Source organism: Mixophyes fleayi, chromosome 9 (genome assembly GCF_038048845.1).
Source record: "Mixophyes fleayi isolate aMixFle1 chromosome 9, aMixFle1.hap1, whole genome shotgun sequence".
NCBI classification, from domain to species: domain Eukaryota; kingdom Metazoa; phylum Chordata; class Amphibia; order Anura; family Limnodynastidae; genus Mixophyes; species Mixophyes fleayi.
The window spans coordinates 67,531,497-67,557,453 of record NC_134410.1 but is presented as its reverse complement, the minus strand read 5'-3'; the positions used below and the strand labels follow the sequence as shown (position 1 = coordinate 67,557,453).

At 40.8% G+C, this 25,957-nt stretch overlaps 2 protein-coding genes across 2 annotated transcripts in view; both read right to left on the bottom strand.

The window, feature by feature from the left end:
- Positions 1 to 1,118, bottom strand: part of P2RY4 (pyrimidinergic receptor P2Y4) — a 31,062-nt gene extending 29,944 nt beyond the window's left edge. The window contains exon 1 of the mRNA XM_075186036.1: positions 644 to 1,118. The gene's annotated coding sequence lies outside the window, so the exon portion shown is untranslated. The remainder of the gene's footprint in view (positions 1 to 643) is intronic.
- Positions 1,119 to 4,064: 2,946 nt separating this feature from the next.
- LOC142100739 (phosphatidylinositol 3,4,5-trisphosphate 5-phosphatase 2A-like) overlaps positions 4,065 to 25,957 on the bottom strand; it is a 101,415-nt gene continuing 79,522 nt past the window's right edge. The window contains exons 23-24 of the mRNA XM_075184510.1: positions 18,697 to 18,906; positions 4,065 to 4,874 (exon numbers count right to left, since the gene is read on the bottom strand). Of these exons, the coding sequence (XP_075040611.1) occupies positions 4,853 to 4,874; positions 18,697 to 18,906 (232 nt within the window). The 3' untranslated portion in view covers positions 4,065 to 4,852. The remainder of the gene's footprint in view (positions 4,875 to 18,696; positions 18,907 to 25,957) is intronic.

Genomic DNA, 25,957 nt, shown 5'->3' with positions numbered 1-25,957 from the left:
AAAGAAGGGGAGATGGACATTATTTGGAACTAATCAAATGATTCATTTCCACTTAATCTTATGTTACTATGTTTTTGTGTGTTTATCTTTGTGAGTGTCTCATACATATTCGACAATTAGTACAATGCAATTAAAATGTCAATGGTATATTTTGGTACCAATCTTCTTTCAAGAACTGCCAATATTTGTGATCAGAGATCTCAGTCAAATTGTTATCTTGCAGTCTAGTAATGTAATTATGTGACAAATTTACATAAAATGACTAAGAATTGTGCTTACATTTCTCAATATGATCCAATATCACTGCTTTACAAAGCAGCATCTTTGGTGGTCCACTCCTTGGACATCCCAGCTTAAACTTTTGTTTAGCTCAACTTTTCAAACTATATAGGCTTTATTTATCACTAAAATGCAATTTGTGCCTATTATGTATGTGTGTATATCACACAAATTCCACCATTAATACGCTGCAATTAAACTTCCAATAGCATATTCTGCTACTGGTACCATCTCTCTAGAACTAACAGTATTTGTTCCATACGAGATCTGAGACAAATTCTTATCCTACAGTCTAGTACAGGATTTAGGCTAGTTGTTAGGATGCAGGACAAAGTTACATAGTATGGCTAAGAACTGTGCTTACCTTTCTCAGTGTAATCCTGTGTTACTGTATTACTTCCCAACATCTTTGGTGGTCCAAACGCATAGACATTTCAGCTTGAAATGTCGTCTACTGTAGTTTTTCTTCCAATCTTTTTTAAACTTTCTTTTCTTTCTTTTTTTTTTACCAAAATTCAATTAGGGTTGTCATTCTTTCCTATTGCGCCTCTCAAGATGTGTTTTCTCCTCCAGTCTACAAAATAAGTATACTCATTCCCAGCATAATATTATTCAAAGTATTTCCTGCTACCTGGCTCTTGTGTTGTACATTATCTTGTCATCATCAGATTCTGCTTCTGTGTATCTCTAGGCTGGGACATTTTTGTGAAGCAGCCTTTCAGCCACAGTGATGTCACCAAGAGGGGGGAGGAGGGAAGCACTATGAAAGGCAGGGGGAGGGGATGGAGTAATGCTTGGGGAAATCAAAAACAAATGGAAACACAGAAGATGTAAATTATACATTACACAACTAAGTAACTTTTTGTGTAGTCACAATTGTTATAAAACAGGCAGTATTTTTTATAAAAACAAAACAAAAGCGGAGTCACAACAGGGTGACTTGCAGATGTGAGGTGATTGAAAGGAAAAGGCAGAATAAAAAGTCATACTATGCGTTATATGGAATGTGGGCCAGCATATAAAGCTGCAAAATAATGACGTAAACATATAAAATAGTCTAATAACTAATGTCTAACAGCTATTTGTTGAAAGCAAATCAATTGCAACATGCAAACATTTACATGAATGGTATAGCTGCCAACTGCCCTTATTTTCCAGGGAGAGTCAGAGATTTAAGAAAATTGTCTCTGGAAAGATTGGTTATAGAAATGCCCCTGGTTTTCAATATTTACTATATGCAAAGTACAATACCTGTTATTTTTCTGTTATTTTCTATACTAAGTACAATTATCATTATTCAATGTTTTTTTGCTGGTCTTTATAAAATGTACTGAATAGGAGCATTGACAATGCAAGCAGGGCCGCATTAACGGAATGGAGGCCCCTGGGCTCAGGGGGCCCCCATTCTCCCGTGAGGCCACCTCCCGTTAGCAGACTGGCCCCCCTGTTAGCCGCCCCCCAAGCGCTTACCTTCTCCTGTCACTGCAGTCCTCCTTCCGCAGCGCGCTGTAAGCTGCTTACTGAGGAGATCTTGTGACACTCTCGCGAGGTCTCCTCAGTAAGGAGATTACTGAGCGCCGGAGAAGGAGGACTGCAGTGACAGAGCTCAGCATTGATCTGGCCGGGGGCGCCCCTGTCCCGATCAATAATTCTGCTGAGCTCTGTCAAGGGCCCCCTGGATGCCCGAGGCCCCTGGGCTGTAGCCCAGTTAGACCTCGGGTTAATCCGGCCCTGAATGCAAGTCAATGACAATGTAAACAAATTCATTAAACATCCCATGTTCGGGATTGTAATCCTCAAATGCCATCCTACAGGGTACCACAGATGACTTAGATGCACTTGTTCAGCCAATGTTAACAAATGTGGCATAAAAGTTACATGATCCTACAAAATGGAACCGACTAGTGCTTTTGTTCATGGCTGTATTTTTTAACAACCTATTCAGTTTCTAGTTCTAGGTAGTCGCAGTCATGTAGCTTCTGTTAATTGCAGGACTATTTTAATACTGAAGCAAAATAAGTAATTGCCAGGAGAAGGGGCCAAGCGAGACACTTACTGACCAAGACCTTTAGGGTCCTAGAAGACAAAATGTAAACTCTCCTATGGTAAGCGGAAGGTAACATTAAAAAGTTCAACTTAAAAAAATAAATACTACATGCTGAGCTTTACCCCACCTTGCCGAAGTCAGCAGTCCGAGTATTGAATCTAAATTTACGCCTAAGCATACGTCTAATTTAAATATTACCATAATTCTAATTTAAACTCTGAAAGTATCCTGAGCAGAGCCGGATTTACACCTCATGGGGCCCTAGGCAAGATATTGTTTTGGGACCCCCCCTTCACACACACAGTGGCCCCTCACACACACAGTGGCCTCTCACACACACATAATACACGCACGCAGTGGCCCCTCGCGCACACACACACACATAATACACGCACGCAGAGGCCCCTCACACACACACACACAATACACGCATGCAGTGGCCCCTCACACACACACACATAATACACGCATGCAGTGGCCCCTCACACACACATAATACACACAGACAGTGGCCCCTCACACACACACATAATACACACAGACAGTGGCCCCTCACACACACACACACACACACATAATACACACAGACAGTGGCCCCTCACACACACATAATACACACACTATTACTATTACTACCCTACCCCTCCCCCAACTTACCTTTCTCCATCTAGGAGCTATGGAGTCTTCATCCCCTTCACACATGGGACGGCACCTGTCATGTGGTGCACATCCCATGTGACACAGAGGGAGGAGACCAACCACCACACTACCTCTCCCCCAATATGCGGCCCCCGACCCCCCCTCCCCGGCTCGCGGCACACCCCCCCCCCGCACGAATCGCGGGGGGCGGGTGCCATGAGTCGGGGGAGGGGCCAAATTATTCTTATTTTTTTTTAAAATTGCTCCTGCCCCCCCCCCCCCCCCAGCTGAGCAGCCAGGCCCTAGGCAGGTGCGTAGGTGGCCAAGCGCGTTAAATCCGCCCCTGATCCTGAGTCCTAAAGATTTCTGATCTTACCCCTCAAATATTAAAAATATAATAACCCCTCACACAGGCTAACATGTGCCTGTGGAAATAGATACTTGCTATATCCAACTTTTGGGATACAACCATTGGTAAAAGTGGTGACATAGACAGTGGTATGGCAAACCGCTACTTTTCCTACTGCCTTCATTATACAACTATTAAACTCCATTCACATACATTCCCATCACATTTTTCATACTGACACTACTAAATTTCCACTTTGACCACTGGATACACTCACAAGTTTCCCCACAAGTTTGGAAAGGGCTCCCAATGAACTGATGTTTGCTGACAGGCCCACTAATGTCTTAAAGCAGTTTTGACTAGTTATAACTTATAGCCCAATATAGCTAAAGCTTAAATTCTCAAAATAATGTCTCTCATCCTTATTTCATTCTAATGCATTATGTATGTAATCTCTTTTGCAGCTTAATATATCATGACTCATTAAATCACTAACCACTGGAAATAATAATATTGTTTTACCACCTCTGATCCTCTCGGACAATAGGACATAGGGATAAATTTATCAAACTGCGGGTTTGAAAAAGTGGAGATGTTGCCTATAGCAACCAGATTCTAACTGTCATTTTGTAGAATGTACTAAATAAATGATAGTTAGAATCTGATTGGTTGTTATAGGCAACATCTCCACTTTCTCAAACTCACAGCTTCATAAATTTACCCCATAGTCTTCAATTTACATTTCTGGAATTTGTTTTTTGTAATTATTTATTGATATACATACAAACAAGTAGTATTGGTGACATGATCTACGATCTATTATCAAATGAATATGAAGTAATACATCATTGATGGTATCATGTGACACCCAATGGGAAATAATTTGTCATCCTCAGTCTCCCAATAGTCAGACTGTAATTATTTTGTAGAGATAATTAAGTTACAGTAAAGCAATATGTCGTATACTGGATGTCACAGTTTCACTTCACAGGGCAGTAAAATCAGTGGAATGCAGTCTTTTTAGGTGATGGTTTGCTTTATGTGACTGTAATGCTCTCTCACCCAGCAGACAATTCTGGCTGCAACCTTACAATATGCAATATGTGGGGGCAGGATAGAATGCATCACACAATAGTGGTTTGCTGGAAGTAGCGCTAGCAGGTACAATAGAAACATCATGACCTTGCACAAAAGTTTATCAGCCTGAGGCCTGACTGACAATTCAAGCACCAACATTCCTCACAATTAGTAACAGACATTGCAACGTTTGTCCCTCAAACAATGTTTATTTTGGAAAGTAATGTATTTGAATTTAAAAGGACATCCATTTTGTTGAATTTGAAACTGAATTTTCATTTGACTCCAGCCATGGTATGGAAACTTTTTTGTTTATTTACGTTAATATTAATGTCAGTAATATGGTCCAATTTATGACTATGCAAAGCAGGGTTAGTGCTGCCATCTTGTGACCAACTGGTGATTTTGGATCTGTCCGGGACCCCAACAGGGCAAATTAAATAAAGATTATAATGTCAGCATCACGTTTGTGTGGCCATTGATCTGTAAAACAAAAGAAAAATACAGCTGAAGCAGTAAAGCAAATCATTTACATAACATGAAACTAAACTCCAGAAAAATTTAACCACTTACCTTTCAATTCCATGTAACAGATATATATTTATAGATATGTAAGTGATAAGTGGGTATTTTATACTGACTTACATCACTTTTGACTGGGCATTACGATGGCAGTGCTTCACTTAGTGGGTGGTACTTTGCTCTATATGCCCAGAGCAACATAAATTATATAATAAAAGAAATTATTTGGGTTTTAGTTTTGTTTTTTTTTGGCATATGGTGATATGTAACCCATGCTTGCCTACTCTCCCGGAATTTCCGGGAGACTCCTGAATTTCGGGGAGTCCTCCCAGACACCCGGAAGAGTAGGCAACCCTCCCGATCCTAAAAAATGCAGAAATTCACAGCATTGAATATCGGGGGCAGGGCTTAATCACATCATTAAGCTCTGCCCCCATTATTCAATGCGGTGAATTTAGCCATTTTATAGTGGGGGCGTGGCTATGGTGACGCAAAGACATCATCACGCTCCCTCCTACCCCTGTCACGTGACCTGTCCTCCCGGACCAGCGAGGTGGGTATACAAAAGTATACAAACGTTTTATGCAGAATGCCTTATTGTTAGGACAGTTTATATAATTGACTAGGAATGGTGAATGCAGTTTACAGAAATATAGGAGAGAATACAGCAAGATAGTACAGTTTACACCCCCCTTCCCCTAAAACATAGCAAAGTATTTTTTAAGTTTGGTTTCAGTTTAAAATTTTCAAATTGATTTTAGCACTATATTAATTTAAGCCCATCCGTCTGATTATTATTCTATTTGTGTACTAGAATAGAATAATAGTGTCACAAAGTAAGTTGCATGAGAATGAAAACATGTTTCTGATGAGATCGTTATTGAAATCAATAATTTTAATGCTGGGCAAAAACGCATACACATTTTTAGAATACAGAACTGACTTTATATACCATTAGCTCCATTGTTAATAATGGTGCATAGGTTGTGATTGTATTTTTTATCATAATTTTGTAAAACAATAAGATTATATATCTCATAATAACATTGTTAGACTTTAATAGCATGACTAAAATACACTTGGAACAAATAAAAATGTATTATCCACACAGGAACAAGTGGATCAACCCTGTATCCAGGGAAGGGCTGGGCAAGGGGGTACGGGAGCAGGGGGGCATGTGCCCCATGAGCCGAATGCCTAAAGTCCATTTTGGGCTGCATGATGGTCCAGTGGGAATGCAGTGCAGACAGCCTAGGCATTCCATGCATAGGCGGCTGCATTGCATACTGCTCAATGCAGCCACGTTGTGATTTCCACTGTATTTCAAGTGCTTTTTGTTTAAAGTGTGGATCCAGTAAGGAGTGCTGTGCTGTGCTGTGTTGAGAGAGTGATATACATTGGGGGAATATTCTGAGTGCTTATTGAAGGGGATTTGCTTTTTTGTGTGTTTATTAAGTGTCTTTTTTTTCTGTTAGAGGTAGTGGGTGTGGTTAAATTGCATTAGTTTATAGTGGTTAGTGCAAGCTCTATTTAACAGGAGGTGGCAGGCAATTTCATTGAGCTTGTGATTTCCACTGCATTTTGATTTCAAGTGCTTTTTGTTTAAAGTGTGGAGCTGAATCCAGGAGGGGAGTTTAATCTTATAAGGGACTAGCAAAGGTTAGTACTTTCGAGTTCACTGTAGGCCGGTGGTTCCCAAACTGTGCGCCGCGGCTCCCAGGGGTGCCGCGGCGCTGTCTCAGGGGTGCCGCGCGCCAGCCATAAAAAAAAAAACCAGAAACACTTACCAATCCGCGCGGCGCCAGGACCCAGCATCTTCCTCTCTCACGCAGCCTGTCATATCAGTGACAGCTGCTGCGGGAGAGAGGAGGATGCTGGGTCCTGGCGCCACACAGATTGGTAAGTGTTTCTGTTTGTTTTTTTATGGCTGGCGCGTGGCAGAGGGGGCAAAGTGAGAGAGGGCAGGAGAGTGACAGGAGAGGGACAGAGGAGAGTGACAGGAGAGGGACAGAGGAGAGGGACAGAGGAGAGTGACAGCGTGACAGGAGGGGGACAGAGGAGAGTGACAGCATGACAGGAGGGAGACAGAGGAGAGTGACAGCGTGACAGGAGAGGGACAGAGGAGAGTGACAACGTGACAGGAGGGGGACAGAGGAGAGTGACAGCGTGACAAGAGGGGGACAGAGGAGAGTGACAGCGTGACAGGAGAGGGACAGAGGAGAGTGACAACGTGACAAGAGGGGGACAGAGGAGAGTGACAGCGTGACAGGAGGGGGACAGAGGAGAGTGACAGCGTGACAGGAGGGGGACAGAGGAGAGGGAAAGCGTGACAGGAGGGGGACAGAGGAGAGGGACAGCGTGACAGGAGGGGGACAGCGTGGCAGAGGAGCTGGGACAGCGTGACCGAGGGCAGAGGGGCTGGGACAGCATGACAGAGGGCAGAGGATGGGGACAGCGTGACAGAGGGTAGAGGAGGGGGACAGTGTGGCAGATGAGCTGGGACAGCGTGACAGAGGGCAGAGGAGGAGGACAGCGTGAGAGGGGCACTGGAGAGGGACAGCGTGACAGGAGGGAGACAGCGTGACAGAGGGCAGAGGAGGGGGGACAGCGTGACAGAGGGCAGAGGAGGGGGGCAGCGTGACAGAGGGCAGAGTATCTGGATGCAGAGGGGGCATTTTTGCATACAACTAAATAAGCATTTCTGTCCTGACCTAAATACTTATTACAATTTTTTGACCCAACTACTTCTAAAACAGGACTGCTCGGTAATTATTTTGGAGGGGTGCCTTAAAAAAATTATGGAGACTCTAAGGGTGCCGCGAACTGCAAAAGTTTAGGAACCACTGCTGTAGGCTATAAGAAGTTAAGTTAGTCATAATAAGATGAGTGGTAGCAGTCACTCAATGCATATTTTGTCATATGTATGCACACTTGAAGCAATTGTTCCAAGGTTTATACCTCTGTGAGAAATGTGAGCAATTGGTCTCTTTGGAAGCTCAGGTAACTGATCTAAAGCAGACCATTGCAACATTGAGAGAGATTGCCAACCTGGAGCAGAGTTTACAGCTCACTGTTAATGCGTTAGACAGAGGAGGATGCACAGGTAGGCAGCTGGGTAACAGTTGCTAGTGGTGGCAGAGGGAGTAAGAGGCAGGCCAGTTCTGAACTAAGCAATCCCAGCAGATTTGCCAGATTGGATGAAGATACTGTGGAAGGCAGTTCAGAATTGGTAGAGTTGGGGGAGACTGCTTCCGCTAGCAACCAGGGGAACGGTCTCTCCAGCATAATGGGGACCAAAGTTACTCAGGGACCCAGGCAGATTATTGTGGATTAAATTATTAGGAAGGTAAAATGGGGGAGTTAGAACTAGTAGCAATGAATGAGCAGTATGATATTATAGGTATTACGGAGACCTGGTGGGATGATACACATGACTGGGCAGTCAACTTGGAAGGCTATACTCTCTACAGGAGGGATGGGGTAAATAAAGGGGGAGGAGGAGTATGTCTTTATATTAAGCCAGAGTTAAAACCAAGTATTCAGAAAGTTATTTACGAGAATATTGGTGATAACTTAGAGACATTGTGGTTGGAAATATCCAGTGAAGGAAAAAGTTCAGTGAAGTTGCTGATAGGGATATACTATAATCTGACAGATATTAGTATGATTGAGGAAGCCCAACTTCTACAGCAAATCGAAAAGGTTATACAAGTAGGTCAAGTTTTAATTATGGGGGTGTTTAATTATCTGGACATTGATTGGAGTACTGAGACCTGTGGTACAGCTAGGGGGAACAGGTTTATGAACATGCTAAAAGTCCATTACATGTCCCAATTAGTAGAGGAACCAACTAAGAACCATACTATCCTGGACCTAGTAATAACAAATAATGTAGACTTAATATTATTTTTCATTTATTTATAAGACGCCACAGATTCCGTAGCACCGGATTCAGAAGCAAGTAACAGATAAATGAGGTAATACATGTCAATTCTCAGATGAGTGTGAGTAGTGCTATGGGGACTCACACAGAGCGTAGCAAAAATGTAACAGGATGTACGAGGGACAGGAGACAGACATGGGACAATAGGCAGAGAGGACCCTGCCCGCAAGGGCTTACATTCTAAAGGGAGGGGTGATAAGAGACAGTAGGACCAACGGGGAGAAAAATTTATATGGCAAATGAGGAAGAGAAAGTGATGAATAGAATGATTAGGAGCTGGTAGAATAGGCAAACTTAAAAAGGTGAGTTTTGAGTGAGCGTTTGAAGGACTTAAGGTTTGGGGAGACTCGAGTGAGAAGGTGGTGAGAAGTTCCAAAGATTATGGGCAGCATGGCAGAAGTCTTGTAGGTGAGCATGGGATGAGGTAATGAGGGGTGAATTGAGACAGAGGTCAGAGGCAAAGCCGAGTGGCCAAATAGGTATGTACCTCGAGACAAGGTCAGAGATGTAAGGAGAAGAAGTGTTGGTAAAGGCTTTGTAAGTGAGGGCAAGAAGCTTGAACTGAATTCTGAAACAGACAGGAAGCCAATGAAGGGATTTACGCAGAGGAGAAGCGGAAGAGGTGCGGTGGGAGAGGAAGATGAGCCTAGCCGCAGCATTTTGTATGGTTTGAAGATCAGAAGTGTGAGAGTGAGGGAGATCAGTGAGTAGGAGGTTGCAATAGTCGAGACGAGAAATGAAGAGTGAATAGACCAGGATTTTGGTTGCTTCCTGAGAGGAAGGGACCGATTTTTGTAATGTTACGGAGGCAGAAGTGGCAGGATTTGGTGAGGGACTGGATAAGAGGGGTAAAACTGAGGGCTGAGTCAAGGGTGACTTCATGGCAGTGAGCTTGGGTGACAGGAGAAAGAGTGATGTTGTCAACCAAGAGGGAGATAATGGGAGGGATAGCAACATTGACAGGAGAAAAGATGATGAGCTCGGATTTGGAGATTTTGAGTTTCAGGAAGCTCTGTGACAGATAGTTACAGCAGATAGACAGCTAGATACCTGGTGTCACGGTTTGGAGACTGGATAGGAACCCAATGGCAGGGAGGAAGGCTGGCTAACAGGAGATGATATGGAAGAAAGGTCAAACAAGCCGGGTTCGGTACACAGAGAGGTGTAGCGGTCCAAAGGTTGAGGCAGAAGCATAGTGGAGGGCAAGCCGAGGTCAGTACACGTGTAGAATATGCAACAGGAGCAGGAGCAGGAGCACAGGCACAGGCACAGAGCACAATAATCAGGAACTGGCCAGGCTTTTATAGGAAGTCAAGGGGTGGAGCTAAAGCATGCTGGAAGATCAGGAGATCACTGGAACTGATCTAGAACACTTAATAAAGACAAGGAACTGTCCAGCAGCCAGAATAACTCAGTCAGCAGAGCAGCAGTCCACGGAGGCAGAAGCCCTGGGTTTGAATCCTGACAGTACTCCCCTCCTTCCAGTACGTTCTCTGGACGTCTCAGGAGCTGGCTTACCAGGATGTCTCTGGTGAAACAGTCCGGTCAATCTGGAGGCATGGACATTTTCTGCAGGCTCCCATGAATTTTCTTCTGGACCATATCCCCTCCATTTTACCAAATATTGTAATTTATTTCTGTGCATTCTGGAGTCCAGGATCTCTTCGACAATAAATTCTTCTTCTCCTTTCACCATGACTGGTGGTGGTGGGGCAGAAATCCGGCCAGGGAAGGGGTTGTCTCGAAAGGGTTTGAGCAGGGAAGTATGGAATACCGGATGTATTTTCATAGAGGTAGGAAGATCTAAGCGGAAGGCAACTTGACCAATTTGGGATAGAATTTTAAATGGCCCAATAAACTTTTGACCCAATTTTGGTGAGGGTAACCGCTGTTTAAGGTTTTTAGTGGATAGCCAGACCTTGTCTCCAACATGAAAATTGAGTACAGCTCTATGGTGTCTGTTGGCAGCTTGTCTGTAATGTTCCTGGGCTTCTCTCAAATTTTCAATAAGCCTTTTTTGAACTTCTTGTAATGTTCTGATTCTATCAGTCACTGTTGGAATTGATGTGGAAACCGGGAGATTTGGAATAAACATTGGATGGAGTCCAAAGTTGGCAAAGAAAGGTGTCTGGGAAATTGAACTGTGTTCAGAATTATTGTAAGAAAATTCAGCAGTGGGAAGAAAATTCATCCAATCATCTTGAAGGTAACTAATAAAACATCTCAAATATTGTTCAAGTGTCTGATTAGTCCTTGCAGTCTGTCCATTAGACTGTGGGTGGAAAGCGGAGGACAGATGCATTTTGTATTCCCAAAGCAGTGCAAAAACTTTTCCAGAGCTTAGAAGTGAACTGAACACCAGTGATCAGAGACTATGTCATCAGGGATGCCATGAAGCCTACATATTTCCTGAATTAGAAGCTCTGCAGTCTGTTCAGCAGTGGGTACTCCTCTAGCAGGAATAAAATGAGCCATCTTAGTTAGACGGTCCACTACCACCAGAATTGTTGTCATCCCTTTCGAAGGTGGTAGATCAACTATGAAATCTATTGAGATAGAGCTCCAGGGACGAGATGGAATGGGAAGAGGTTGTAGCAAACCTATTGGTGAGGAGCGAGGAGTCTTGTTTCGGGCGCATGTCAGACACGATGAAACATATTTTTTAACATCGCTTTTACACTTTGGCCACCAGAAGGAACGTGTCAACAATTCTTGAGTCCTGTATACTCCTAAATGTCCAGCGGCTTTGGAATCATGGACTAATTTCAGTACTTCAATTCGTACTGAAGCTGAGTCCAGTAGTCATTATTAAAAGTTAAATTAACATCTGAGGTAGGACTTCTGAGGAAAGGATCAGTGTCATAACCTTTCTTCAAAAGAGAGAGTAAATCCGTAGGAACAGTTGCCCCTAAGAAATTGTGCTTAGGTAGAATAGTCTTTCCAGAATCTTTTTCTAGATGCGGATCGGAGAACATTCTTGAGAGTGCATCTGCTTTGCCGTTTCTGGATCCGGGTCGGTAAGAAATTATGAAGTTAAAGCGAGAGAAGAATAAAGTTCATCTGGCGTGTCTAGGAGACAATTGTTTAGCAGTGCATAAAAATTCAAGATTTCTGTGATCAGTAAGGACTGTCACAGGGTGGATAGAACCCTCAAGAAGGTGTCTCCATTCTGAGAAAGCACACTTAATGGCCAGTAATTCCTTGTTCCCAATATCATAGTTTTTCTCAGCGGATGTCATCTGGCGAGTAAAATAAGAACAAGGATGCAACAACATCTTCTCGCCGACACGTTGAGAATGAATTGCTCCCACTGCAGAATCAGAGGCATCAACTTCGACAATAAAGGGTAATTCAGGATTTGGATGTATCAGGATTGGTGCTGATGTGAAAAGAGTTTTAAGTTGGGTAAAGGTTTCTTGAGCTTTAGTTGACCATTCAAAAGGAACTCCCTTCTTTGTAAGTTGTGTAATAGGAGAAACGATTCCAGAAAAGTTTCTTATAATTTTCGGAAAAAATGGGCAAAACCCAGCATCACTCCATCTGGATCCTTTTTTCCCTTCCCTATTCCATTCCTCCCATCTCTTCATTTTCTTTTTCTTTTTCCATATTCTACTACACTCCTTCCTCTCTCTTATACTTAGGCGGCCCGCCATGCCACCCCCCCCCCCTTCTTACGTCTCCTCAGTCTTACTTCTCTTTCTAAAATTATTACTTCCCTTGAAAAATTGGGTCAACATCCTTATTAATGCTCTCTTCTAATAAGACGCTGTATGTTTTATTACATATGTATTCTTCAGATGTTTATAACACAGTGCTGTACAGAATGTTACTTTTGGTTGACCCTTGCAAAAAATAAAATCTTTAAAAAAAAAAAATGAGCAAAACCAATAAACCGTTGTACTTGCTTTTCGTTCTTAGGTACAGGCCAGTTAATGACTGCATCAATCTTACTGGGATCCATGCTCAGACCATCAGGGGAAATTATGTATCCTAAGAATTGAATCTTGGCTTGTTCAAATTGACACTTTTCCAATTTAATATACAATTGGTTCCTACGAAGTCTTTCGAATACAGTACAGACATGTTTGCGATGTTCCTCCAGATTATCAGAGAATATTAGAATGTCGTCCAGATAGGCAACAACAAATTGATCTAATAAGTCTCTTAAGACATCATTGATGAAATGCTGAAAAGTTGCAGGGGCATTACATAGGCCAAAAGGCATGACCATAGACTCAAAATGTCCATATCTTGTAAGGAAGGCGGTTTTCCACTCATCCCTGGGTCGGATACGAACAAGATTGTATGCCCTACGCAAATCAAGCTTTGTAAAGATCTTTGCCTTCTGTAGCCTCTCCAACAATTCAGGAATTAAGGGGAGTGGATAACGATTTTTGACTGTAATATTATTAAGTTCCCTATAATCGATACAGGGGCGTAAGGTAGAATCTTTCTTTTCAACGAAGAATAAGGCGGCACCAGCAGATGAAGTAGAATGGCGAATGAAGCCTTTGTTTAAGTTTTCATCCAGAAATTCCTGAAGAAATTTTAACTCCGGTTCGGATAGAGAATAAAGTCGCCCAAAAGGTATGGATGATCCTGGTTAACAGCTCAATGGGACAATCATAAGGGCGATGAGGAGGTAATATATCTGCATTCTTTTTATCACAGACATCTGAGAATTCACTGTATTGTGGAGTCAATTTCAAATCTTTAGAAGAAAGTTCGGTGACCTGCTGGTCTACAGATACCACAGTTCTAGATAGGCAGTTTAGTTTGCAGTGCTCAGAAGGAAAGGATAAAGTGTGAGTATCCCAGTTGACAGAAGGATTATGGGTAGACAACCAGGAGATTCCCAGTATTATGGGAATTTTAGGTGAAGCAATCAAATGAAAGCTTATAGCCTCCGGATGCCCTGGTTCAATAGTCATTTGTAGCTGAATTGTTTCGTGAGTTACTGGCCCGGAAGACAAAGGGGATCCATCTACATTCTCCATATTTACAGGAGCTTGTGTACTCTTTGATTCAATGCAGTTTTCCTGTGCAAAGGTGATATCCATGAAATTGCCACCAGCACCCTAGTCAAGCATAGCCAAACTGCAAATTAAAAGAGACCCGGATGAAAGTGTTATTTGGAGAACAAAATGTGATTGTTGCAACAGAGAATCTCCGTTTTCATGAGCCAAGGGATTAAGTGATTGCGAGATGGAACTGGATTGACTAGACTCTTTGGAGTCCATTTGCTTTAAGTCCATCATAGCGATGGTCTGGCGAATCTTATTTGGGCAAGTGAAGGCATAGTGTCCTTGCTCATCACAATATAAACAAAGATTCTCCTCCTGACGACTCTCTTTCTCATTAAAACTGAGTGGTTTCCTAATTACATCAATTTGCATAGGTTCGGGAGAGATCCTTGGATTGTCTGATGGTGCAGCTTTGAACACTGTAGGTCTATTAAACTGATGCAAATTACTGCTCATACCGAAGGCTCTTAATCTTTCATTTTTCCTCTCACTTAGCCTTTGGACAATACAAATTCACAGCTGGATAAAATCATCCAGATCATCAGGGGTGTCTACTCTGGCCAGTTCATCCTTTACTTGCTCAGAAAGGCTGCAACGGAACTGACTTTTTTTGCAGAATCGTTCCATGTAGTATCTGCAACCAAGCATCGGAATTCAGCGGTATACTCAGCCACCGAGCGTCTTCGTTGTTGCAGTCTATGGAGTTTAGCTTCAGCGGTGGCACATCGGTTAGGATCATCAAAGACTTGCCCCATAGTGGACGTAAACAATTCCAGATCTTTCAGAATAACACTGTCTTGCTCAATGTAAGGAGATACCCAGGCTAGGGCTTCCCCTATCAGGAGATTTATTATGAAGAAGATCTTCATCCTATCATCTTTAAACTGTGTAGGTAGCATGTGAAAATAAATGTTGCACTGGTTTAAGAAGCCTCTGTATAACTGACGATCGCCACAGAATTTTGTAGGGAATGGTGGAAGCGAAACTTGTGCAGCAGTGGCATCATAATCTTTTAATTCTTTCTGCAATTCAGCTATTTGTTCCTGCTGAGCTTTAGCAAGGGCTTCTAGTTCTCTGATCTTGTTCTGAGAAATTCAGGCAAACTCTTGCAACTCCTTTACTTGGTTTTTCAGAGTATTTAGCGCAGCTACTCCCACGGGATCCATTTTTGGGCCTGATTATTCTGTCACGGTCCGGAGACTGGATAGGAGCCCAGTGACAGGGAGGAAGGCTGGCTAACAGGAGATGAGATGGAAGAAAGGTCAAACAAGCCGGGTTCGGTACACAGAGAGGTGTAGCGGTCCAAAGGTTGAGGCAGAAGCGTAGTGGAGGGCAAGCCGAGGTCAGTACAGGTGTAGAATATGCAGGTAGACAGGAACAGGACTCACATGTAATCAATGTCAAATAGTAATAAAGTAACTACAAAACAATTTTCATTCAACTTTTTGAGGGTGTTCTAAACATGAATGAACAGAACACCCCGACTGTGAATGTATAATTGCATAGAATGGTGAAACACCCCAATTCATCTGTTAATGTTTGATAGGCAAAAACATCTGTATATATAAATACACATACAAAACACACAAACTGGATAGAATGTTAAAATGTTTGCAGATAACTCTTTTCTATACTTTACTATTCCCACTGACTAGATTTTTTTCTTGGGCTTTTTTTGTTTGGTTTATTTACGTTTTTTGGGCGCAGTTACCATTTATTATGACCTTTGCCATTCCAAATTGACTCGATTTTCTATCCAGTCGTTTTATTTTCAATTAGTGTTAAATTAATAGGAATATACTAATTAATTTAAGCAACAAAGTGTAACTGCAATGCCACCAAACAGGCAAATGTCTGCTGTGGGAGTAACTGCACAGCAAAAAGCAGCAATAAGACGAAGATCAGAGCAGGATAAAGCCTGATGACAAACTATGACTGATGGCCAAAGAGAACGCAAACGTGATCGCCAGCATCATGCAAATATTACTTGTGGCTGGATAACGTAGAAATAACTTATTCTAGAAATGTATTTCAAATAGTTGTGCAGTCACCAGTTTATATCAGTGCAAATGTACCACTTTATGTATTGATATGTATTTTGTATGAAAATGGATTGATTTCTGAGACAGTATGTCATGATTTGGTTTTTGGTAGTTACCTGTATCCTGTCTTGTTAAAAAGATAGACAAACTACGTGAATAATGTAAACAGCGATTTGGGAGCTTACAGATTGATGCAAATTGTATTAAAGTATAAGATTACGTTACCTCCAAGGTTAGAGGATATATTATACCCTGATGGTAATTATTGAATGTGATATATCAGACATTGTGGTGCCAGCTAGGACAGGGTTGGGTTACCATGTAATGTATTAATCCATCTGTAACTTCTGGACGATCACCACTACCACTAACTGGTGTGTAAAAGTCCTTGTCAGGATTCTTGAGCAATAAAACCTCATAGCTTGAAGATTCTGCCTCAGACTGATAACTGCTGTATCCTGTGACCAACTAATAAGAGCTTACACTCTAATCCATTCCCTGGCTGTCATGTATTGAACCCATTATCCCTGTGTCAATGCTCCACATGCTACACAGCAGTCCTGAACAATAGTTAGCAGTCAGGAGGTACCAGCCAGCCCACAGCAGAGATGCATTGCAGCAGCTATACCAGCTACCCTAGAAATAAGCAGTTCTGGGCTCTGCAAAGCAGCCCTGTGGTGGCAGCTAAATTCTCCTACAACTACAGCACAGTTGGCATTCACAGTCGGTGAGTGTCTGGTGGCAAGGTGATGCCAGTAGGAGTGGTCAGTAACAGTTGGTTACTGATGGTAAGAAGGAAACCCAGATAAACTGTGCAGGAAGTATATCCCTCCTTTACTCTTCCCTTTACAGACCGGGTGGCGAAGTAAGCCCATCCAGTCACATGACTCCTCAGCAAATTGCCTGTCACAGAGAAAACAATTGAAGAGTGAACAGGACAGAGGTAATATCAAGTCAATGCCTACAAAGTCAGCGATCAAGATGCCACACCATTCTTGATGTCGGTAACTTTGATAAAACAAATATTAATGCTCATAACTGTGGTGCCATGAACAGTATGTGTGAATTTTGCCTCGCTAAGCATTTTGCAGCTGAGCAGCCATCTGACAAAATAAAATAATTGTGATGCGGTGATGTGTTATAGTCAATATTAGCTTGTACCCTGGCTGGATGTTGAGTCCATTTAATGGGCAGAAGGTATCTTTTTTTTAATATATAAATCGCTTATTCACATTATTTTCTCTCTTTTCACTTATTTGTTCATTTTAATCTAATATTTTGCTAAAGAAAAATAATGATCTGGAAGAATTATTTTAATTGATAATATTAAAGTGACATGTTTTGATATTAGTATGGACCTTAAGAGTGCCTCCAAATCAGAATCTGCCTTTATATGAGTAGAGAACATACACTTCACATTTACCATCATTCCAGATTTCCTTCTAATCCAATTAAATGTATATTAAGACCAAACCATAACATCAGTTTAACATCCTCTTGTAATCCTGAAGCGTATTTCTTCTGTTTGTAAATATAAACACATCATATGTAAAGCATCTTTTAAAATATGCTTAGTCTGAAAATGTGGATACACCCTAATATTCCGGGAAAGTAGCAATGCCATTCTGTGATGTTTAACTAGCTTCCAATTCCCAAAATCTCATTTCAAAACAAAATGATATTATACAATTGCCAATTTACATAAATTTTGTTTGTCGGATGATTACAACTAAAAAACTTCATTACAAAATGAGTGCATTGTTTTGCATGATTGTAAGCATGCCTAACACATTTGCGAATGGTTGCTTATTTAAAAAATGGTGCACATTAATTACATTATTTACAGTTTTTATCTTGCCCATAACTGGATAGATTGGGATAGTTTACTAGTTTTATTTATTGTAATTACAAGATTTATTGTTTCCTATCTGTGTGGAACAGCCATGGAAACCTAATATTTAATAACATACATAAACATTTTCACTATTTGCTTGAAAGAATGTCAATAAGTTTGACAAAAATGTATACAAAGTAGCACTGGGGATTAGCATACAGTCTTTTTCTCATGGAGAGACTCTTTAGAGTTTCCAAATATGACCTTATTCTTACATTTGTATTCATACTCATGGATTTAAACTTACACTGATATAATGACCTTTCTGATTTTTGTCCTCTGGGTAATAATGATGGTGATAAAGATTTGTAAATGGTAAAAAGGTGAAATAATACACTAGTGGGTATATTTACTAAACTGCAGATTTGAAATAGTGGAGGTGTTGCCTATAGCAACCAATTAGACAATAGCTGTCATTTTGTAAAACGTACTAAATAAATGATAACTAGTACCTGATTGGTTGTTATAGATAACATCTCCACTTTTTCAAACCTGTTTAGTTAATATACCCCTAGGAATGTCCTGCGCTTTTCTTTAAAGAATATACAGAATGGAAACACTAAACCTATCTTACCAATATTTTTTCTGAATGGTCGAATTGATTGGAAATAGAGCCCATGTAACTTTATGCTGCACAATTCGTGTGTTCAGATGATGATCACATACATGATTAGTTCAATGTCATCTTTTCTGCAAGTCTCGATAGATATCTCATAGATACCTATAAGATATTGATTGGAATCGGTGGATGTTTTGGTCCCACACATGCAGGAACGAGTTTGGTGTAAGGACCTAAATTACTAAATGAAATCTCTTTGTGTTTGGGCACTATAAGTAAAGTCTATACTTAATCTATGCTATTCATTTACATATTACTCACCTGAAAGTGGGTTTCCTAGATTGAGGTGATACAGCTGTCATCCCTAACTCAGTCCTAAATATTTTCTCCCCGTGTTCTGCAGTCCTCTCTCCACCCATTAGTACTGAACGAGGCCTGGGAGATGTTGGAGTGGAAGGGGAATTTATGCCCTCGAAAATGAAATATTGAGCATTACTGTAACTCCCACAGCAAATACTTGCAGGACGTCGTCTGGAAGTAGGAAGACATTTTTTAACATAATTTGTTCACTGAAAAATATAACTGGAAATAAAATCTGTGACATAAAACATTTAACAAGATTACAACTATCATGAATCTTTAGCACTGAAATTTTACATAAACATTTACTCTCCAGCTAAAACATTTTTAGTACAAATAATAATAATAATAAAAAATAGAGGTTAGAAACTTAATTTGTCCCTACTGAAAACTTGTATGCATTCTAGCTAAACCATTGTCCAATGACCATTGACAGTCATAACCGTGGTGCATTTGGTTAGTGTGTATACCTTTCATACTGTATTTTGATTGGCTGAAAACAAGCATACTTACATTAAACCCAGGATTCCAATTAGCCGCCATCTGCGTCAACACACCCTTATTGAACATGGTCTACCCCTTCCCTTCCCCCTCTCAAATTGTAAGGGATAATAATTGTGAGATGCGTGCAGAATCTAGATATGAGTTCAGTGCAATTGTGTGCAGGTGGTTAAGTTTGGTTTCTGGGCATGCTCAGTGGGAAATTAGGCAAGATATGCTATACAAATGGGCGTATGTCCGGGTTTGAATCAGGCCCTAAGTATTTACAGTGAGCATTATTCATGTAGATTCATAATGCATCAAAGCTCCAAGTAGCAATGTGCAGTAGTGAATTTGCATCTCAAATTCACTAATTCATCTATCAAGGAGTGGGCTGCACTCCTTGATAGATGGAACCACACTTCCATTTTCATAACAGATGGAGGCAAAACCTGTGTACTAAGACACAGGCAATCCACAAAAATGAGATGGTGGGATGGAGAATCAGTATATTTGAAGGCGTGTTTGACTGCCAAGCAGTTGTAGCTTTTTCATACCTGCAAGTGGGCTTTAAAAATCCAACACAAAAGGGTTTTGTAATGACTACATTTTAACCAGAAAAAACCCCAAAGTAAACTAGTCCAAATGCATCTAGTCACAGAATACTTCATGCCCCAAATACACCAATGCAATAAAATGTAGAACATATATTTGACATACGAATTAAAGACTGCCCTAATATTCCATCACTTTCATGATTTATACTACACCAAAACACAGGGCAAAACAATAGCAGTATTTAGTTGTAAAAGTGAACAGACAAAATAAAATTGAATGTTCCGGGAGGACCTAACATGATAATATGAGTGAGGGTGAAGACATTTCCAGTTTTCCGTGCCATGTATATAGAACACTGCATGGCTGATTTCCCAGGCTCCTATGTTGTCTATAAAACACCAAGAATTGAGCACCTATGCCTGCTTTAATAAGGGAAGATATGCAGTGCTGCGTAGTATGTTTGAATAAATGATTTTGCCTGGGGTTAAAAGGCTTATATTAAATATTATTAAACTTCTGTAGAATCTGCCAGAATTAATATCTCATTGACCATCATCTACCAGTCCACAGTTCATTTTTTAAAATAGTAAGTATGTAGTGTGTGAGTAAAGATTTAATTAGGATCAATGTACTGAATACACCAATCAGCCACAACATTTAAAGCACTGACAAGTGAAGTGAGTAACATTGATTATCCCGTTACAATGGCACCTGTCAAGGTGTGGGTTATATTAGGCAGCAAGTGAACAGTCAGTTCTTGAAGTTGATGTGTTGTAAGCAGGAAAAAGGGCAAACGTAAGGAGCGACTTTGACAAGGGCAAAATTGTGATGGCTAAATGACTGGGTCAGAGCATCTCTAAAACGGCATATCTTGTGAGATGTTCCTGGTATACAGTGGTTTACACCTATCAAATGTGGTCCAAGGAATGACAACCTGTCACAGAAAAGTTAAAAAAGTTAATGCTGGATATGATAGAAAGGTGTCACAACACACAGTGCTTTTCAGCTTGCTGCGTATGGGGCTGCATAGTCGCAGAGTGACCATGCTGACCCCTGTCTACCACCAAAAGCACCTACAATGGGCATGTGAACGCCAGAACTGGACCATGGTACTGTGGAAGAAGCTGGTATGGTCTGATGAATCACGCTTTCTTTTACTTCATGAGGACAGCTGGGTGTGTGTGCATCGTTTACCTGTGGAAGAGATGGCACCAGGATGCACTAAGGGAAGAAGGCAAGCTGGCGGAGGCAGTGTGATGCTCTGGCCAATGTTCTGTTGGGAAACCTTGGGTCCTGGCATTCATGTGGTTGTTACTGGCAGCTGGGTTGATTTAGGCACCATATGGAATCAAGATGTTGATGACAATTTATGTGTTCAGAGGGTAAATGTATTAAGGATTTTTGCAAATCGCCGATATTCAGCGACTTTGACAGCAAAATTTAAAACGGAAATGTGTTTAGAGGTGAGATCTGCCTTTAAACACATTGCCGTTTTAAATCTAGCTGTCAAAGTCGCTGAATATCTGTGATTTTCAAAAATTGCTCCTTAATATATTTACCCCCTGGAATTGAACTGACAATTATTATTGGGAAACCGGATATAAATGTCTTATCTGGTTCCATGTTGACGTCCTATTGGCATTGTGATAATTCTTAGCGATTTTAGCACAAGTTGAAAGATTCCTAAATGTAGAGAGTTACTAAAACTTCTTAAAAGTAAAAGTGGAGGTGTTGCCCATAGCAACCAATCAGATTCTAGCTATTATATTCTAGAATATTATAGATAAGTGACAGCTAGAATCTGATTGTTTGCTATGGGCAAGACCTCCACTTTAATCTACCTCATAGACACTTTCCTGGATATCTAGGGCCTGATTCATTAAGGCACGTAAAACAAATTGTTTGTTTTTTTAAAAAGGCACGTAAATCAGGCATACGCAAGTCTGTCAATCAGGAGCGGATATAAAGATACGCCTGTTGATGAATCCCGGTCTTGGTACACTCTGCTTTAACAGACAATACACTGCAGGATATGTCCAGTTCATATCTGGAATATAAACTCACAAAATAAAAAACAAACAAAAACTATTCAATTGATGTCACCTGTCTATTCATGACAAAACATTAAAAGTTATTTTTTATCATTTTTTCCCCCATAAAATACATTTATGAGGATGTTATGAATGTCTAATGTACATAAAATGCATTTTACAGTTGCTCTTGATGTAAAACACGTTCTAGCATGCATACACAGCCGTCATCACTAGTAAGCAGCACCTACACCCACGGCTGCCACCAAAAATTGTGGGCCCCAGTACAAATGTAACAGGCAGGCCCCCCTTCTTCCTTATCTCACCCCACCTTCATTTGTAAATTATTCTCTAACCAACATTTGCCTTCCCCCTCCATTCTCTGCCGTCACCCTCCATTCCCGGTTCTATCTAACCCCTGCAGTAGTTTACTGACCTCTTAACATTTTCTTGCTGTCTCCTTTCGGCTGCTCTCTATTGACAGCGCAGTGATGTTATTAATTAATCTCTGTCTGGGAGCTGGGGACCTGGGGGGCTGGGACTGGAACAAATACCTGCAGCTGTGGGGCCCCGACATCTTGGGAGCGGAGGCAGACATGCTGCATCCTTAATTACTTGCAGAGGTCTCTCACCACACCCCCTCTCACATGTCAGATGCAGCTGCTGCCTAGAAATGGCGCCCACTACCTCCCTTAATTCACTGTGGAGGCCCCATCACTAATACATTTGTTTGGTCCCATGATTGGGCCCCACTCTGCTGCTGCACCCCATACTGCTGTACCCACCTGATGGCAGCCCTGCTTAAACCCAACCTGTAGCTGGTGCAAGTGACATGACACAAAAACATATACCTTTGAGATGCCCAAAGCTTGAATCGGGCGTTGCTGAGTGTGCTTGAGCTTGCCACACCCTTACTGTACAGTGACTACATACATACGCCCTGTCCCCTCCATGTTCTGCCCATGAATTCGTAGGCTGTAGTAGGGGTACTTTGCGCTCAAAGATTAATGGGTGTTGCTGCGTTCACTGGTGTATGGTTCGGTTCTGGGTATGCGCAGAGAAATTTTACGCCAAATGTGACACGTATCAGCATTTACATTCCTTAGTGGCCCCAAGATTCTACATTTTTATTTATAAACCCCTTCTTGGGTATTTAAGGAGGTTAGAACAGTATAGTTGAAGTAGCTTATTGCTACTACAGTTCTGTAACCATAAAAAGAGGAAAGGCCACATGCCGAGCACTTATTTACAGGTTATGCAGCTCCAAAGTGACTTCTAATGTCTTTGATCATTTATAGCAGAGAGTATGTTATTTCCTATAATAGACAAGTTGCCCTAATAAATCGTGAAGTGATAACATCATAACTCACTCTTTAAGCATAAATTAATTACAGGAAATATATACATGCACTGTAATAACATTACTTGTGTATAGGAAAAATATCAAGAAAGGTAAAAGTAAGGAGATATCCAGCAGGTGGCACTGATGAACTACATACATCATATATACTCAGAGGATATAGAGAAAACCCATGCACACTAGACGTCACTATTACTGTAATAACCCCAAATAAGATATATTTGGCTAGTAATGTATATTTCAAATTGATGTTTATCAGTGCTCCCATAGTAGCTTACTAAAATAACAATAAAATAGAAGAAAGGACTACTATTATATGGGGCACCTCTGGGGCACTTATTTTGAGGCGTATCGTTCTGGATGATAAATCTATTGCAAAGTGATCAACCCAGACAAAAATTCACAAATCTAAAAATTAACTTTAATTTCATACCCATAAAATAATACAATACGTTTAAAAAGCAGAATAGTGATACATTCAAAAACAATAGGGCTGACATAGGGCAGACCTCATATAGTCAGTCAGTTAAATTATGATCATAATAGGGATCTTATTGGATCGAACCGGAAATTTGTTCTATCAAATAGGAGGACTTATCAGATAATTTATTGATACTAATGTATTCAATTCTCCATTATACTGCAGGCAACATAATGCCCTAATTACATTACTTAATATCTACAATAATCCATTTCTTTGTTTAGATTCTCATGTAAAAAGGGAAATTTTCAAGTTTATGTATTGTAAACAATTGGGGAAATTCAATTCCGGTATTTTCAATGTGGATCTCTGCTCGTGACTCAGGGGGCTGCGAGCAAAAATCAGTGTTGAAATTACCGTATTAGCAGTAATAGCGCACAGCACTTACCATACTAACGGTAATAATGCGCACCTCGCGTTAATCTAAAGAACATCGAATTGATTTCTCCCCATAATGTCCACAATCTATTCATATATAATTTGTAGCAATTCCATCAAAAGTATTTGTGGATATCACTGATATCTCTTCTAATCTTAGTATACTTAAGACACAGATTATAGGGCATATTCAATTGTTGGCGGTTTCCACCGCAGAAAAAGTATTACCGTTATTACGGTAATACTAAGCCGGATTTCAGCTCGCAGCTCCCTGAGCCGTGAGCTGAAATCCAGTGAGAAAGGTACCGTAATAAAGGTATTTATGCACACTATTACCGTAATGATGGTAATAGTGCGCACGCCGCGTTACTTTAGGCAGTAACACCAACAATTGAATATTCCCCTATATGTCCAAATAATGACAAATCATTGGTGCTAATCGTATACTGTTCAGTGATTGAATAGTAGTAGTGCTTTTGTCAATCACGATGATCATAAAAGTAGAATGCAATCATTTATATGTACACTTTTATTTATAATCCATTTTAATATCTGACAGCTCTTGTCATTAAATTGACATGTAATTAAATTGTGCACTGTATTTAATATACAGAGCCTTTATTTGTATAGTTACCATGTATCCAGCAATTATAATTAATATACACAAATGTTTGTGTGGGCTGCTCTGCTAGTTCTAGCTCCACATCATAGTGACTCAGAACTGTTACTTTCTATCATCATCATCAGCTATTTATAAAGCGCCACTAATTCCGCAGCGCTGTACAGAGAACTCATCCACATCAGTCCCTGCCCCATTGGAGCTTACAGTCTAAATTCCCTAACACACACACTGAGAGAGACTAAGGTCAATTTAATAGCAGCCAATTAGCCTAACAGTGCCCCAGAGGTGCCCCATAAAGTAGTAGTCCCTTCTTCTATTTTATTGTTATTTTAGTAAGCTAATATGGGAGCACTGATAAATATCAATTTAAAAAATGTATTACTAGCCAAATGTAACTGATCTGGGGTTATTACAATAATAGTGGCATCTAGTGCGCAGGGGTTTTCTCCATATCCTCTGAGTATATAGGATGTATATATATATAGTTCACCAGTGCCACCTACTGGTCTTCTCATTACTTTTACCTTTCTTTATATATTCCTATCCACAAATGTTATTACAGTGCATGCAGTGGCGGATCCAGGGAGGGGGGGGGGTGATCGGGGCAATCGCCCCCCCTTAGCAGGGACTTGCTGCCGACGGCTGCACACTATGTGCAGGTCCGTTCGGTAGTGAAAGTGTGCTGCCCGACTGCTCTGATTGTGTTTTAAACACAATCAGAGCAGCCGGACAGCACACTGTCCCTGCCTGTCACTGCCAAGCGGACCTGCACGTAGTGTGCAGCCGTCGGTAGCCTTAGATGTCAGAAAGGAGGCGGGGCTAAAACGCCCCCCCCCCCCCTAAATCGCCCCGGGTACAAACATTTTCTAGATCTGCCCCTGAGTATATGTATAAATTCCTGTAAATAATTTATGTTTAAAGAGTGAGTTATGATGTCATCACTTCACTGTTCATTAGGACAACGTGTGTTTTATAGAAAATAGCATACTCCCTGCTATAAATGACAAAGGACATAAGAAGTCCCTTTGGAGCTAGTATAATGGAGAATTGAATACATTAGTATCAATAAATTATCTGATAAGTTCTCCTATTTGATAGAACAAATTTCCGGTTCGATCCAATAAGATCCCTATTATGATCAGAATTTAACTGACTGACTATATGAGGTCTGCCCTATGTCAGCCCTATTATTTTTTTAATGTATCACTATTCTGCTTTTTAAACGTATTTGTATTACTTTATGGGTATGAAATTAAAGTTAATTTTTAGGTTTGTGAATTTGTGTCTGGGTTGATCACTTTGCACAATAGATT